We start from the raw sequence: 17,496 nt of genomic DNA, 5'->3' as shown, positions 1-17,496 counted from the left end.
TCTAAGTTCGACTTGGGAATTTTTTGTTCAATAATAAATATGAATTCTTCTTCATGGAAAAAATAAGACATCCCCCAAAAATAAGACCTAGTGCATCTTTCAGAGCAAAAATTAATATAAGACACTGTCTTATTTTCGGGGAAACACGGTAGTATTCAGTTTTTGTTGTCAGTTTTGTTTCTTTATTTCCATTTTTACAGTATTGATGTCATTTGATGAAAATGTACAAAAGAAAAAAAAATTTTTTTCAGTCTATATCATTTATTTGAAATATAACCCAATTTATAGCCAAGTTTGAGAATTTTTTTTTTTACTTTAAAATACATTATAATGCATAAAAGGCAATACATGAAACAAAATATAAGCTGCAAATCAGATCCCAGTTGTAAACTTTAAATTAATGTAATATACGTAAAAAATATGTGAGAGAGATCATTTGAAGAATTTTTCTGTACAATTAATTATAAACGAATGCTAAAATTATTTTGGCAATATAATACTGCATCATGAACAGATGGGAAAAAATGTGGAATGTTGTTGACTTCAAAGAAATTTACTTTTTCTAACATTTGGTACATAAATGCTGGAAAAAAATTAATTTTTTAATGTTATGTTAATCAACTGTAATAATAATATTATAATTGCTATTTATTCAATTAATAAAGATTATATATAAGATATATAATTGTACATACAAAAAGTCATATATATATATGATTTTTTGTATGTACAAAGTGTGACAATTTAATTCCCTGAATGGCCATGTAGTGTTGCCTGTAATATCATTATACTGAAATGATATGCCATTTGTATTTGAACACATTTGAACTAATCCATGTTTAAATTTCAAGCTGATAGAGCTAGTTGTTAATTAGCTATTGGGAAGGTAATAGTTATCTGTGTGTACTCTTTGGCATAAAAATGAGTGACCAAAATTTAGAGTAATGTATTAATATTAAATTTTGTATGAAAATTGGCAAATACACTAATGAAACATTTCAGTATGACCCAGAAACAAAACATCAGACAGCACACACTGGAAATTCCAGAGTTCACTGCACTCTAAAAAGGTACTCTAAAATTTTGTTAGTCAGTCTTAAATTATTCAGATAGAAAATCTTTACATTGAATTATAATAGGTTTAGTTTAAAACATTTCATTCTATGACAGCTTTGTCTACCAATTTCATTGTATGTCTGAATAGTAATAAAAGAAAAAAAAGATTATAATGAAAATAATTATTTTCTATAACAGACTCATAAGTAATAACTGGATTTGTATACATATGCAAGTGTTTTCTCTAAACGGCGTGATGTCAAAACCTTGATATAAACAATTTATGGACAAGTGGATCAAATTAAGGTTGTCCAATAATGCATATTTTATATGCATTTTTAAAAACATGCAAAATATTCATTTGTGATGAAAATCTGCAAAATATTGCATATTTAGGTTTGACCATTTTTGGGACTAAATAAATGCTTTATAAACTTTATGGCGTGTTTGCATGATTGCAAGTGTTATTTTTTCAAATGATCTATAGTCTGTTTCTGCTATCTGGCAGTGAATCTTTTTTTGCACATATACAGTTCATGTGAAATTACAGATGAGTATGTAAATTTAAATGTTTTAAATTTAAACTTCATTCAAAAAAAATGAAGTCCAAATTTCCCCACAAATGTTAGTTAAAATGGCCAAAAATGTTAGTTAAATTAAAGAAAGTGCTAGAAAAGTGTTGTGAAACTATATACAGTTGACCCCCTATAACACTGTTGATAATTCCATTTTATATGAATTCCATGTTGTACGAGTCACTTAGATTTTACAAATACCTGTGCTAGGCTGTGAACGGCTCATGTATTAGTAAAATCTAAGTGAGTCATACAATATGGAATTCATATAAAATGGAATTATCAACGGTGTTATAGGGGGAGTCAATTGTAAAATATTACACAATTTTTTGAAACATTTAAATTTAAACATAATGGAAGAATTTCTTGTGAATAAAGCAATCAAACTTCTGTGTATGGAGCACATGTAGAAAAGATTTGGTTATACAGTAATACCACAAACTTACGTGATAGGTGGGACTGAGTGATAACTGCATAAGTCGGAGTATAATTTTGCAATTTATGTAAAATCCAAGTTGGATGTATGCAAGCTAATAAATGTTCTCATTAATCTTATCTCGTCATTTGATTCGTTCATGGTTACAAGAAATCACCACATAGAGTCTCTCAAGTCTCCGTAGATATAACAAACACAGAAATAAATTGTAGCTATGTGTCAATTCCGCGAGATATGTCCGAACATGTAAGCTGAACAATAGTGTGGGGCAGAATATACCATACCATAGGACATAGTTCGCCCTACCATAGGACGAACAGAGCAGCCGCTCCAGGCGCTAAGTCCTAGAGGTGCCTCAGTCGTAAAGAAAATTAAAGGGTATAAATTAGGGTCAACCAAGGGTGGCACCATAATAGGATCTCGCTCCATCCTAAAACTTGCCTTGGGCTGGCACTGGTGTGGGGGAGTGAGTAATCAAGAGTTGCGTGGCGCTCAAGAAACAAATCGACAAGATTTGAAAATCGTGTAACTCTAGGTTCGTGTAAGTCAAGGTATTACTGTATTGAATTCAGTTCAACTAACAATATGGGTAAATGTAATAACTTTCAAGAATTAGATGTGAAACAATATTAAAAACACTCAAAAACCAGAAATTCCAAAGGGGCTTTTACACGCATCTGATCCTCTGGACAAAACAAAGGAGCTTAGATACACATACATCACCCAGGTGGCATTGGATCATGGATACCATTCTAACCTCATAAAAAGTCTATGATTTTCAAATGCATGCCACTCGCAAAAATGAATGCAAAAGGTACAAGATAGTCCATAACAATCAACAACTGTCTAACCTTTACAAAGAGATGCTAAAATCAATAATTTAAATTGTTGTAGAGTTTTGTTTGTATGCTAAATGAAATCTTACAATTTATTCCTTATTAAGGAATTCTAAAGATCCAGTAAATAGCAAATCACTTCTGGGGATCTACTCCATCTTCTTACTAAAAAACATTTTTAAAAAAAGTTTACATTGGAGTGATCACAAGATCATTATACTCCTTAATCCATTTGCCCATCTACAGCATCAAAAATGGCCTATCCTCCATCATCTTGAGTTCAGACATTATCAAAAACATGATGTAGCATAAGATCAAGCCTGCATCACTCATGAGTGATAAGTTTTGGCTCTCAGGAGGACTTATCACACACTATTGATGCAGAGAAATCACAGAGATGGATGAACATTAGTTACTTATTGTACTGTAAGAGTCAAAACTTAGCACTCACATATTCAGTTATAGTAATGGCATGGAAATATGCTTTTTGTTATTCTAAGCCAAACCTAAAGTTGTTTTAAACTCTTCATCAAATCAATTTTGTGTCATTACCAATAAACACTAGTGTTGAAATTATACTTTATGTCCAATTGAAATTGCTTTGTGTGTATAATGAATCAGCTGCCAATTCATCTGAAAATGCCTTTCGTGTCCTTAGCCTTAGTGCTTATTATTGCTTACAGTTTATTATACTTACTGTTTTCTGCTTAGTATTTATTACTGGTGCTTTTAACATGTGTAATGCATATTTCAAGCATTTTAACATGCATATAGCAATCCATATATTTGGCATTTTTATGTGCGTTTTGTATGCACATATATTGCAATTTTAAATGCATATAAAAATCTAGCCCTTATTAATATACAGAACAAAATTAAATTATACTAAATTTAGTACAATTATGTTATACGATTTAGTGTAAAATAATATTAAATTAGATTATATTAAAATATTATTTACTATTTTATAATTTTTATGGTTTCTGATTTGTAATTTTATTTGTCAGTAAATGGAGATTATTCATACTGATTCTCTGGTTTTTATCTGATTATTTTAATAGCTTTGGTTTCTTAATGATCAATGATTGTGTTAGATGATTGCTGCAGTGATGATTGACTAAACTGTAAAGGTGTTCAGAAGGTCTTATAAAAATAAATTTTCAGTTTATTCAGAATTCATTCTAAAGTTGAGTCTACAGAAACATCCAGGAATACAATTATATTAATTTTTGTTCAAATTTGTTAATCATTTTTGTTTAATGAAGCAGTTCATTTTATATAGGTTATTTTCAAAGAAATATTAACATATATAGAGAAGATGCACAATCACTGAAACATGGGTATTACTAGATGTGCATTTTTTTGATAACTCCACAATTGGGTCATGACTTCTTGCACATGATAGAGAACTGCCATTACAAATCTGACATAACAAGTTATTTCCATATTGGTATTAACATTTTTTTGGAAGCACTCTGTATTCTATCTAATTATCATGAGTAGTAAATATTTTTAAAATAAAAATTAAAACAAGCTTTTTTTTTATTTTTTGAAGAGAAAATAAGTCATATTTAGAATTTTGAAAATGATGTGAAAATATGTTATAAAATGTTTTTAAATTTTCTCTTTAAAAACTATTAATATGAAAATGTGTTTGCTAATGTAAGTAATTGACGATTATAGATAACTAGGTAGCCTGACAATTCAACTAATGTTAATTAACTTGCTTTAAAATTAAATTTTTAAAAAGCATGCAAATTTATAAAATAAAATGTAATGAAATTACTAAAAAAATTTCTAATTACATTGCAAAAGAAAAAAAACAGTTGCAATTAATTTAAAAAATATTGTAATTAAGGATTCAAAAAATGCAGGCAAAATTAAATAAATAAATAAATATTAAAAATAATTATAAAAACTAAAACTAAATAAATTAAACCTAAAAATAATAATTAAATTAAAAAAAATTAAAACTCTGGCCTTTACACCAAAACCAAAATCAAAAATTAAATTAATTGAAAATTAAAACATTTAAAAACCATTTAAAAATTGTTTTGAAATTTTCAAATTGTACTTCAAATTAATTTTTAAATTTACATTATTTGTGTGTGGTAGTGATGGAACATTTTACTTTTAACACATAAATATACAGATTTAGTTTTTATACCTATATTCTGTATATAACCAAAGGTTATTATTCAAAAATCAAACTTAAAGAATAGTTGCTATGGGAATGAATAGCAGTCTCTTCAACTTCAAGTCTGAGTCAAAAATGAAGTCATTTTGTGTCTCCTATCCCTACACAAATATCTTCCTTCCCCTTTGTTAACCCTTCCACAAATTCATGCTGAGTCTACAGAGGAAGTTAACAGGTGGTCCTCTCGAGAAATAAATTGTAGCCCCCATCTGTGACCCAGTGTGACCTACTTACATGTGTTAGTTTCAGTTTTGGTGGGGATGGAACATTTTGTTTTTAATATATATACAGATATACAGATTTGTGTTTCTTACCTGGACAACTTGAGAAAATAAGATTGATTCTAGATTCAGTTAATTCATTTTTAACCTGAAATTTATAATATGAAAACAATATAAGTAAAATAACACATTTTATTAAATTTAATAAATGAAAAGTTTAAATATTAAATACCTCTATGAGAGTATTTATTGCACTCAAATCCAAAAATGAAATTGATGAACAATCAAGAATGACATATGTTATTGCTTGATCATCAGATGTCTTATTGTTTGAGACTGTTGTCGTATTTTTTCTATCAATAGATATAAAAAAATACAACATATACAAAAATGTTACATAAAAAACATAACATAAATAAAAATATACAATGAAATAATTATAAAATCTCTTGTAAATGTATGTTCATTAAATAGAACTTAAAAAATTACACATAAAGTTGTTTAATTTTAGATGTGTGGCGATTAGCTGCCAACAAAAGAGTTCAGGTAGCACAATTGAATAGGAGTCCGTACTCTAGACGAGGAGTTGACAAAAGGATGAAGCACGTGTTCGAATCGGTCTTTTAAAACCTCCAAACTCCCTCTGGTGGCGATCGGATGAAGTTCGGAATTGGTCGCCACAGTACTCCCCCCAAGTGCTGAAGGCACGAGGAGCTAGAGGAAGCGAGGATTGAAACGGACTCGACGTCCCGAGCGGGTGGTCGTCGATGAGGTGGCCGGGGTGGGAAGCGACGTGTCTGTTGGAACTGGCTGGACCGGAGTGTGCGACGTTGTGGTTGGTGGTGGGACGTCGGGATTTGATCCGGCTTCGGGCGGTGACGAGAATGCAGGCTTTAACCGATCGACGTTTATAGCTGATGTTCGTCCGTCGATTCGGACCTTGTATACCGTTCCCTGCCGCGATATCACTTCGTATGGTCCATCGTAGATTGGTTGAAGTGGCTTGCGAATTGCATCACGACGAATGAATACATGACTGCAGGTGGACAGTTCCTTGTGTATGAAAACTGCACGTTTTGAGTGTGCAGACGTCGCTACTGGCCGCAGCTTCCTCATGGTTTCGCGGAGCTGACCGACAAAGGAAGTTGGGTCTATCACTGAGCTGGGTTCTGAAACAAAGAACTCTCCGGGGAGTCGTAGATGGGTTCCATAGACCATCTCTGCTGATGTGGCATTGATTCCTTCCTTGATGGTAGAGCGCAAACCCAAAAGGATGGTCGGGAGCACTTCGGTCCACCTCTCGGTAGCGTGGCACTTAAGAGCTGCCTTGAGTGGACGGTGTAGACGCTCGACCAGACCGTTGGAGGCTGGGTGGTAGGGAGAGGTGCGAATACGCTTCGAACCGAGTAAGCTGGCTAGCGCTTGAAAGAGGGCTGATTCAAACTGCCTACCTTGGTCTGTGGTGATCTGTTTCGGTACGCCAAATCGGGCGACCCATCCGGAGTAGAATGTTCTCGCTATTGTTTCCGCTGAGATGTCTGGTATTGGGAATGCTTCTGGCCAACGTGTAAAGCGATCCACACAGGTCAGACAGTAAACGGATCCATGAGATGGAGGTAGGGGTCCAATGATGTCGATGTGGACGTGCGAGAATCGTTCGTCTGGCATGGACAGATTAGCGAGCGGGGCGGAAGTGTGACGAGTAACTTTGCACCGCTGGCACTGTAGGCAGGAGCGAGTCCAAGCGGTGGCGTCGGCTTTCATGGAAGGCCAGATAAATCTCTGCTGCAAGAGCTTAATCGTAGCTCTGATGCCGGGGTGTGAAAGGTTATGCAGCATGTTAAAGATTTCTCTGCGTAATGGTGATGGTATATAAGGGCGTACTGTCCCCGATGAGACGTCACAATAGAGCTGGCAGGTAGAGTCGTCGACCGTAAGCCGGCTGAAAGACAGCCCTGTAGCGTTTGGCTTGTCTAGCAGCTCCTTAAGCTCGCTGTCGTGTCGTTGTTGAATGGCGAGTTCTTTGTAGTCGATCTGCGACGGCGTGTTTATCGCAGCTATACGGGATAGAGAGTCCGCAACTATGTTGTGAGAACCCTCTATGTGACGTATGTCCGTAGTGAACTGCGATAAAAAATCGAGGTGTCGAAGCTGTCTTGGAGAGGCTTTGTCGGGGCGTTGCCGAAATGCGAAGGTTAGCGGCTTGTGATCAGTAAACAGGATGAAGTCACGACCTTCTAACATGTGTCGGAAGTGTTTTACGGCCGCGTAGGCGCTCAGTAACTCACGGTCGTAAGTACTGTAGTTGCGCTGTGCGGCCGACAGCTTATTGGAGAAAAAAGCGAGCGGTTTCCATGACCCCTGGAACTTCTGTTGTAGGACGGCGCCTATAGCCGTGTCCGAGGCGTCGACCATCAGTGCAAGTGGCCTCGCGGCTGATGGGAAATTCAACACAGCGGCATTTGCGAGCGCTTCTTTGCATTGCGAAAATGCACGTCGCGCTTCCGGAGTCCATACGATTTTTGTATCGTCGTTTTTCTTGCTTCCGGACAGAAAGGAGTTGAGCGGTGCTTGCGTGTGCGCGGCTTTGGGCAGAAAACGTCTGTAGAAGTTTAACATTGCCAGAAACCGGCGCAGCTCTCGGATGGTAGAGGGTTCAGGAAATTTTCGGATGGCTGAAACCCTTTCCGGAAGAGGACTCACGCCCTCCGCTGAAATCTTATGGCCGAGGAAAGACACAGTCTGCTGTCCTAGTGAGCACTTAGAAGGATTTAAGGTTACGCCGTATTCGAGAAAACGTTGGAAAACTTCTCGGAGGTGTCGTGTGTGCTCTTCTTTGCTCTTGGATGCCACTAGCACGTCGTCAAAGTAAGGTACGCAGTAATCCAGACCATGGAGGACTTGATTGATGAACCTCTGGAAGGTCTGGGCTGCATTACGGAGACCGAACATCATCACCGGAAATTCAAACAGCCCAAAAGGTGTTGTGACTGCTGTTTTCGGAATGTCGTCTGGATGGACAGGCACCTGATGGTAGGCTCTGGCGAGGTCAAGTGTAGAGAAGATTGTAGATCCCTCTACCACTTGTGTGCAGTCCTGGATGTGTGGGACTGGATACCTGTCAGGCACCGTAACAGCATTTAGGCGGCGATAGTCTCCGCAGGGACGCCAGTCGCCATAACGCTTGGCGACTAAGTGAAGTGGGCTTGCCCACGGACTCTTAGATTGGCGGCAGATACCTTGCTGTAGCATGTAACTGAACTCTGCCTTAGCTGCTTTGAGCTTGTCCGGGGGAAGGCGTCTCGGTCTGCAAAACACTGGTGGACCTGTAGTCTCAATATGGTGAAAAACGGAAGCCTTGCCGCTTCTCGTTGCTATTAACGAGGGATTCGTGATCGAGGGAAATTCGGCCAGCACTCGCTGGAAGTCAGAATCTCCGTGTATGGTGGTGATGGTGAGATTTGGTGTTGGTTTGGGGCGTTCAGTGCCTCTAGACTTCAGCTGCGTGGCTGCATCTATGAGGCGGTTTTTTCGTGCGTCCACCAATAGGTCGAAGTGAGTTAGAAAGTCTATGCCTATAATCGGTTGAGTGACGTCGGCGATGATGAAAGGCCATGGAAAGCTTCTTCGCAGGTTAAAATCCAGCGTTAGCAGCTTGGTGCCGTAAGTTGGGATTTTCGTGCCATTGGCAGCAAAGAGAACTAACTTCCCAGGGGTTTTTGCTTGCAGTGAGAGAGATTTAGGAATCACTGAAACATCTGCGCCAGTGTCAACCAAAAAACTCAAGTTTGTAGATGGGTCAGCCATAAATATTCGGTCAATCGAGTGGTCGCAACTGTTGGCCCCAGACGGCCGCTCTGCTAGTTTCCCGACGGCTGAAAAGAGCAGGGAGGTGTGCATTTCCTGGCTCTCTCTCCGAAGTTGGTGTGGTAAAAGCATTGATTGTTCATCGGTTCTTTGAACTGGCGGTAACGGCCTCGGGACTGGCTACGATTTCGGGAGTGGAACGTTGGACGATTATTCCTCTCACGTGGTCGCTCACGATGCACTATGGCCGATAATTCTGCTACTTGATTGGTAAGCTGCTCAATTTGGAATTCTAATGAGGATGGGTGCGTTAACTGTTGACTCGAGGTGGAATTTACACTTTGCGTGATGGTTAGGTCCGAGATTTTGTCGGCTATCGTAGCTAGTTGGGGTAGGTCCTCGCTTAGCGCGGCAAGAATACTTTGAGTGTTCGCTGGTAATCTTGATAGCCACAAGGACTTTAATAGTGGTTCCCCAACCGCCTCGCCGGCGAGAGCACGCATACGATTTAACAGTTGTGACGGGCGCTGGTCTCCTAACTCCAAGCCTTGCAGGAGTGTGCGAATCTTTGATTCTTGACTTTCCGAGTGTAGCTCAATGAGACGTTTTTTGAGGGCCTCGTATTTTTCGCTGGCCGGTGGGTGTAGAATTAAGTCACTAACTGAGTTGAGCACCTCGGACTCGATTGCTGAAATCACGTGGTTGAATTTTGTGGAGTCTGCGGATATCCCGGAGATGGCAAATTGTGCCTCGAGTTGCGCGAACCATAACGTCGGATTCGGCTTCCAAAACGGCGGAGGCTTAACAGCGACTCGAGTTACGTTGACGGCCATTGTTTCTGGCTGGTCGCTGAGCGGCATGCTGATTTTCAGAACAAAGGATGAGAGCCCAAAAAAAAATCGGTTAAATGTGAAACGCACGAATTGTTCGATAGCCGGGCGTACGAGTAGAGAGTTCCGATGAGCGAGAAAAAAAAATGATACGCTTACCTAGCGTAAGTGCGGGAAGTTACTCGACCTTTGTTCTGTGGCCATGTGGTTGCTCCAAAAAATATCACAAAATAAAATATGCGGTGAATCCGATTTTGCGGATGGAACAAAAACCGTTGAAATTAATGGCGTGAATGTCCAGATGAAATTGGATTGAGGTTGGATCACGTTCGGCTCACCAATGTGGCGATCAGCTGCCAACAAAAGAGTTCAGGTAGCACAATTGAATAGGAGTCCGTACTCTAGACAAGGAGTCGACAAAAGGACGAAGGCACGTGTTCGAATCGGTCTTTTAAAACCTCTGAACTCCCTCTGGTGGCGATCGGATGAAGTTCAGAATTGGTCGCCACAGATGTAATACAATGTTTTGAATTCATATGAAATAAATTTTATCAAGGAAAATATAAAATATATTTATATGTAATATACATTTTTCAAAAATTTAAATAATCTTTTAAGCTACTTAGTTTGAACTAATGTTTTTCGATAAATATAAATAGTTTTGTCAGATGAAAATATTAAACACTTTTCATTGATAGCATACATTTTGTGATATTGTTTGTACTGTATTGTTCCAAATATAGTAAGTTTTTTTAAATTTCTAGTTCTCAAAATTAAAGGTTGTACCAACTTAAGCTTGTGATATCTAAATGATTATCAAAGTGATCTTTATCTGTCTGACTACAGATAAAGATCACTTTCATAATAATTTAGATATCATACTATCAACAAGTTAATCATACTACATAATTTTGCAAGCCAATATAAAAATTGTTCTACAATTGTTCAACTTTTATGTAGCTATTGAGTTCACTGAATGTGTCAATGCTCTGTTTCAATTAACTTGGCCTAAGCTATTCTACACTGCATATTTGTGTTATGTGGTAATGTGCATGAAAAAGAAAACTTACAAATCATATCTAATCTTAGTATTTTTATTTTATTTTATTTTAGAAAAACAGGAATGTGCTCTCCTCATTACAATCTATCACTGATTATTATTTACACATAATTTTACAAGGCACTGTTTAGTTCATTCTTATTTTCATTTAAATGCTTCAAGTTTTATATACAATGTAATACTCAAATCCAAACAAAACACATCTGAAATGCAAAAAACTGCATCAAATAAAAAATTATGATAATTTAAACGACAGTCATATTTTTTTTTATTTGGTAAAGATAAGCTTGGTGCTTTACACTGATATTGGAATCTTCATAAACAAAATCTGTAAAGTTTAAGGTCTAGGAGCATACTGCCATAATCAGCTCTTAAAACTTTCTCATTTTCCTTGTTTTTGTTTTAGTAACCCATTAAGTTTATAGATTAATTTTAAAGTTTTAAAGTTTAGTTTTATTACTAATGTACAGTATATGTTTAATTTGAGATAAAAGAGTAAACATGAGTATCACTCTGAACAGAGTCTATATCAGATGAAAGAAATGGAAGGAGACATGTGATTAACACATGAGTAACATTAGAATTAAAATTAATAAAATCATCTATGTTAAAAATGGTATAAAAACGTTTTAAAAATGAAAAAAAGCTGAAAGAGATCAGAATCGTGTCTCAACTTCCAAGGGTTGGCCACGTCTCTTTCCATCCCTTTTGCTGGTGCTCAAAGAGGAATATGGAACATTCCTCTTTGAGAAGTCATCGCCACTACCACTATTTCCTAAAAGAACCCCTACTTCTCAAACTGGTTTGTGCATAAAATGACTCATACATCCAAGAAGGTTGTTTAATTAAGGTTGTTAGAAAAGTTCTAGAAGGGGAAAAAACAAAGAACAGGGGAAAGCTACTAAAAATTACAAACAAATTAAAATACACTATGGCATACAGCCAAAATTATATTCAGACAATCATTTGATAGGAAACTAGGTGTTACAATGGTGAAGAACATGAACCAAAGAACAATTTTTTATGTACAAGGCTCAAATCTATGCTATCTCATATAATAAAATTTCTAAAACTTTTCAAAATAAAACACTTTAAATCTTTTCTTTCTAACTGNCTAATGAACTGTTTACCTCAATCTCTGTAATTATCAACATGTTAATAAACTTGTTTTTGAATACTAGGTACTAGTTAAAGCAATTAAATTCTTAAAAGTATTCAATTCTACACCAGACCTTGTGTCTATATGTCCCCTTGTCATAAGATCTTTGTATCTCTGACAAGGTTTGAAATTGTTCTTGGGATACAATTTATCACATTCTGGCCGACAGTTACATGAAGACGATTTTACCCATTTATATACAAGTGGAATCCCAATTTGTGCTTTATTCAGGTTTTCATACCAAAAACTTTGTCCATTTCTGCATTTGGAAGGTTTTGGATTTATAGTAAGATTTAACAGAGAAAATCTTTCTGAAGGATTTTTTCTATTTAGGCAGGTTCTACTGATAAGTGCATCTTCCAAAAAAATGTTTTAGACAAATTCTCTTTCAATATTTATAATTATATAAGATTGCAATTTGCAACTTAATGTATAAGGAATTTTTGCTATAAATTGAATAGGATATTTGATACCAGTCTCTTGAATTAATTTTCTAACCACTAACAGAAGTATGCACAATTTTTCAAACAAATATTGATAATTTATTATAATAATATAATACATTATATGAATTATATCATTAAATATGAATAATATTAGCATCTATGTATTTTACAATAGTAAAAAGATTATTTCTAATAGTGTAAAATTAAAAGTTTTTATGATCTTTACATATTGTTGTAACTTTGTTATAACTTTCAGATATCTATAGTTTTATTGCAATTAACAGATATCTAACATTTATAATTAAATTAAAAATACTCATTTTCTATTAAATTATAGAACAAGCAAAAGAAAATGTTCCAACTGAGAAATTGTGTACAGTGTGTATAAATAATGAAAAAGGTAAAATTTAAATTCTATTAGGATTAAAATTCATCATTAATCTCACAAATTTTATTTAACATTTGGAATTTTTATTATGCCAAATCAGGAAATAACTATGAAATGAGTTAATAAATAACAGTCATATTAAATCAAAATTATTTTGTTTAACAATAATTTGTTTCAAAATTTATAATATAAATACTAGTCATGATTTACATACAGTATAATAATAATGATTAAACTACATTAATTATAATATATTATTTTTAATTTTTAAATCTTATCATATGCAGGATTGAAAAACTTCTAAAATTGCATGCTAACTAAAAAAAAATCAAACTATAGTGAATGTTGTTCTGAGCAATTATTATTTCTTTTACTAAATTATAAAAACTAATTTTACTATATTAAATTTTTAAATCAAATTTAATTTAACTTCATCTTATTTATGCTAAATAAATTAAAATTAAGTGTAGTTTTTGTATTTGCATAAAATGAGTTGAAAAATTATTAAATTGGTGAGTACTTATGCTTTTATAAAACATATTATCAAAATTTTAAAGTATTTCTATGGAATAGTTGCTTCTATATTGTTTGTTTACATTCTGTGGGAATACAACCCATATGTAAATCATAACTATAAATTTGATTAATTTGAAAAATAAATGATTTTTCAAACTAATATTACTTTGAAAATTATAACAATTAAAATTAATATTTTATTTCTTTCAATTTATATAAAATTAATAATTTTATTTCTTACTGCATCTAGACGGGATACTTTCCACGTGGTCCAAAAATCTTTCATTTGTAGGAACATTCCTTTTAATGCAACAAGTATGACAGCTGACAGAATACACTGAAAAAGTTAAAATAATTTTTAAAAATAATTTGAATTTTATTATTTCAAAAAGTAGATTATTTTTTATATTATGAATACTCATTATATATATATTTATATTTATCACACAAATAAATAAATAAATAAATAAATAAATAAATATATATATATATATATTTATTTGTGTGAGCAGAATATCAATGTGCAGTTGAATGGTATTTTAAATGATAAATGATGATGCCAAATTTTTATCTATCTTTTTATTTGTTTTAACAAATGGAGATATAACAGTAAGAATCAAACTGAAATTAGATTTAAAGATTTATATCTATAACACCATATTATAATAGAAAAACGTAGTTATTACAAAATTTGTAAAGAAAAAAAAAATGCAAATTAAATGAATTGTGCAATACAGGACAGAATTATTGTAAAATAAATTTTTTTCTTTTAAATATCAGAAATGTATTTGTTTATGTAAGACTTAACAACAGAATACAACATATCTATTTTCTAATAAATTAATCCAACTACAACTTTATGTATTAGGAATTATTATGTAGCAGAGTGAAAAATTTTGAAGGAATCATGAAATAGAATTTTTTTCTTTTAAGGAGCAATATATTTTGATATACAGTGGGTGATCGGTTAACGAACATAATCCATTCCAAGACTTTGTTCACTATCCGAATTGTTTGTAATCCAATTATTGATAACAATTGTTATCTAATTATTGATTTACCATAGGTTTCTATGGGAATTTGATTAATTCATTCTGGAGACTCCAAAAAATAAAAAAAGTATACTTTCTTACTACGTTTATTTATATGTAATAATAAAAAAAATATATATATACACAGTCTTGCATATTTATTAGTTATGTTTTTTTGTTTGTAGGGGTTAAATAATCTGTCTAATGTCGATTGCTTTTCTCTCTTTTTCAGGATTTTCAAATAGCATTTTAATTGTAGAGATCCCCAAGCCTGTTAACCTCAACCTGGTTTGTATGACATTCTAAGACCGTCGATCTGACATCCCCACTTCTTCAAAAGATCTTTAATTAATAGCAGATATCGGCATTAATTTTCTTTTTCAGAATAAAACATATCTTGCCGAGTTTCTTGGTGTTCTTTGGTGAACATCAGACATCTTCTGCCCAATCTATAACTTTGCTATTATACTCTCATCTTTCGAAAATAAAAACTCACGCAAAACTTAACGAGTGCCCACCTGACAGTCTCGCGAATACTATAAAAGAATTGTTTCTGTCAGAAAAATAAAAGGCTGGAATTACAAGGGAGTATAGTGGTACCTCAGGATACGAAATTAATCTGTTCCAAAACTGAGATCATATCATGAAAATGTCATAAGGTGAATCATTTTTCCCCATACGATTACATGTAAAACCAAATAATTCATTCCAACACGAAAAATACACTCAAATTAAATCTAAGTAGTACATTAAAAAAAATTAATAATAATAAATATAGTAAGGAAAACACTGAAAAATGCATTTTGTAGTTGTAAATGTATAAATAACCATAATAGAATAATAATTGATTAAAAAAAATGTAGTTTTATTTGCACTTTACCTTTGAGGATAGACGACAGTGGAGGTGTAAAATGGTTGCAGGGCGATTGGCCAGTATTACGCATTTATAACTCAGTTGCACAAAAGATGTAATAGTTTTAATTAACGATAATAAAAAATCGATTTATTTAGCTTCGAATTCAACAGTTTGAATTTAATTTCTGTGACCAAGCATTTCGCTTCGCCACCCCATTTAGAGTCGCGATCCATACTTTAGGAAATACTCACCTAGAATATCGATGGTGATTTTTTCAACCTAAGCGTAGCTACAGGAGAAAGTAACTGAAAGTTAATCGGTTATTTCGGAGNGAAATTTTGTAGTTTCAATATATATATTTTTCTTTTTAATTTTTATCCACTATTTTTTGCTTTCTTTCTTCACTTCCACCAGCACTTTCACTGGATAGAGGTAACTTGGTAAAATATCTATCCAAAGAGGTTTGGCTTTGCCTACTTTTTAAAATGTTTCTAAAATGACTTAGGCAAATGTCATTACTCCTAGCAGCAATACGGCCAGTGTGAACCTTGTCGGGATGTTTCTTTTCAATAAAATCAGTCACTTTCTGATAATACCTCAAGATTTCCTTTATCTAGCGAGATCCTTCCACGACGAAGCAAACATGTGGACTGAGACCAATGAACAGAAGTGAATAAAAAATGGCGCTGCGAACTAATGTAATGTCATATGGTGAGTTTTTGTTCATATCATGGAGCAAAAGTATGTTCGATTTTCATGTCGTATCCTGAAAATTTTCTATGCTGGGGCGTTTGTATCCTGAAGTACCACTGTATTTCAAAGTTTGAGGAATACTATCCGATCAGTATATATCGGGTTGAACGTCAATGTCAACATCTCCCTCACTCTGAAAAGTTTCGAATTGTTACCTGAAGACAAGGGAAAATCAATTGGTATTTGCTATTTCCGTTGCTTCTTTTTATGTTTGTTCAGTGAAGTGTTCGTTGTCTGATCATAAAAATCTTTCGCGTAAGTGTTCGTTATCCGATTTTTTCTTTAATTGATCACCCACTGTAATTTTAAATTAGAAATTTTGTAGTTTCATGTGATAAAATAAAAACAAATTATATTATTGTTATTTGAATCATTATGTATTGTCCCTACTGTATTCTGTGACTATACAGAGTAAGTTTATTCATAAAGTATTAATGAATTAAGTATAATTTTTGTTACAGGTGAATATGGAATGTTTGTAAATCTGTTTCTGGATCCAAGTTTGGAGCATAGAACAAAAATTATAATCAGGAATGTATTGATTTAGTGTTTGAGTAGGCAGCATCTTAAAAATGTAATTTTTGCAAAAAAAATAACAATAATTTTTGTATGAATTTTCTTGAAATATAAACATTAAGCTAAAATTGGTACAGTCAACTGCAATCATATCAAAGCATAATAGATAATCTGTATTTGAACTAAAAAGAAAAGATTTCTTATAATATGAAAAGTCTAGCCATTTTAAAACTCAAAAAACTAGTTTTTAATAAATTTAATATTAAATTCCTTTTCTATTTATTTATTTAAATTACATACTAAAGGATAGAAATAGCAAAAGCATTGATATGAATTTGAATTGCCAATTTTGTAATGGTTAAAGTTATGAAAAATTCATCAGTTGCCTTTTCCATTTTTGACATCTAGACATTCTTTTGATTATTAGCTTATCAATGTTAGTGAAGATATTAAGAAAAGATAATCAGTCTTTAACATTAACGTTTTAAGAAACAAAAATTATTTAATTTTATTCTTTGTTTGTTTGTTTGTACAGGTGTTTGTTTATTTTTTTGTTTCTGGGAATTGTTTATTAAATTGTGGGAAAAGTGATCTTCAATCTAAGACTTATGGAAAAATTGAATGTCTCGTGAATGGGTTCTTTTCTATATTTTGAATGTTAATTTAGTTTTTAAATTGTTTGCTTAAGTTCAAAACTAGTTTATGTTTTGTTGTTTTTCTTGATGTTTTAATATAATATTCAGCAATTTAAACAGTAACAATAAAATGATCCATTTACAGAAATACAATAGCATTTATATCAATAATCCCTTA

The 17,496-nt window shown here is 33.5% G+C and overlaps 2 protein-coding genes across 2 annotated transcripts in view; both read right to left on the bottom strand.

Moving 5' to 3' along the window:
• Positions 1-301: 301 nt before the first annotated feature.
• Positions 302-17,496, bottom strand: part of LOC111633549 — a 46,936-nt gene continuing 29,741 nt past the window's right edge. Inside the window, exons 15-19 of the mRNA XM_023378137.1 lie at positions 13,769-13,864; positions 10,118-10,227; positions 5,554-5,674; positions 5,415-5,469; positions 302-583 (exon numbers count right to left, since the gene is read on the bottom strand). Of these exons, the coding sequence (XP_023233905.1) occupies positions 462-583; positions 5,415-5,469; positions 5,554-5,674; positions 10,118-10,227; positions 13,769-13,864 (504 nt within the window). The 3' untranslated portion in view covers positions 302-461. The remainder of the gene's footprint in view (positions 584-5,414; positions 5,470-5,553; positions 5,675-10,117; positions 10,228-13,768; positions 13,865-17,496) is intronic.
• LOC111633544 lies at positions 9,158-10,163 on the bottom strand. The gene has a single exon (XM_023378132.1). It carries the CDS (start codon positions 9,986-9,988, stop codon positions 9,182-9,184), a length of 807 nt encoding a protein of 268 aa, XP_023233900.1. The 5' UTR covers positions 9,989-10,163; the 3' UTR covers positions 9,158-9,181.

This window comes from Centruroides sculpturatus, unplaced genomic scaffold (genome assembly GCF_000671375.1).
Source record: "Centruroides sculpturatus isolate CEXI.00-Female unplaced genomic scaffold, Cexi_2.0 scaffold780, whole genome shotgun sequence".
Taxonomy (NCBI): Eukaryota; Metazoa; Arthropoda; class Arachnida; order Scorpiones; family Buthidae; genus Centruroides; species Centruroides sculpturatus.
This window is presented reverse-complemented; position numbering and strand designations above follow the sequence as displayed.

Excerpts from the sequence above, each read along its gene's own strand:
- LOC111633544 (XM_023378132.1), bottom strand. The coding sequence starts at position 9,988 with ATGCCGCTCAGCGACCAGCCAGAAACAATGGCCGTCAACGTAACTCGA.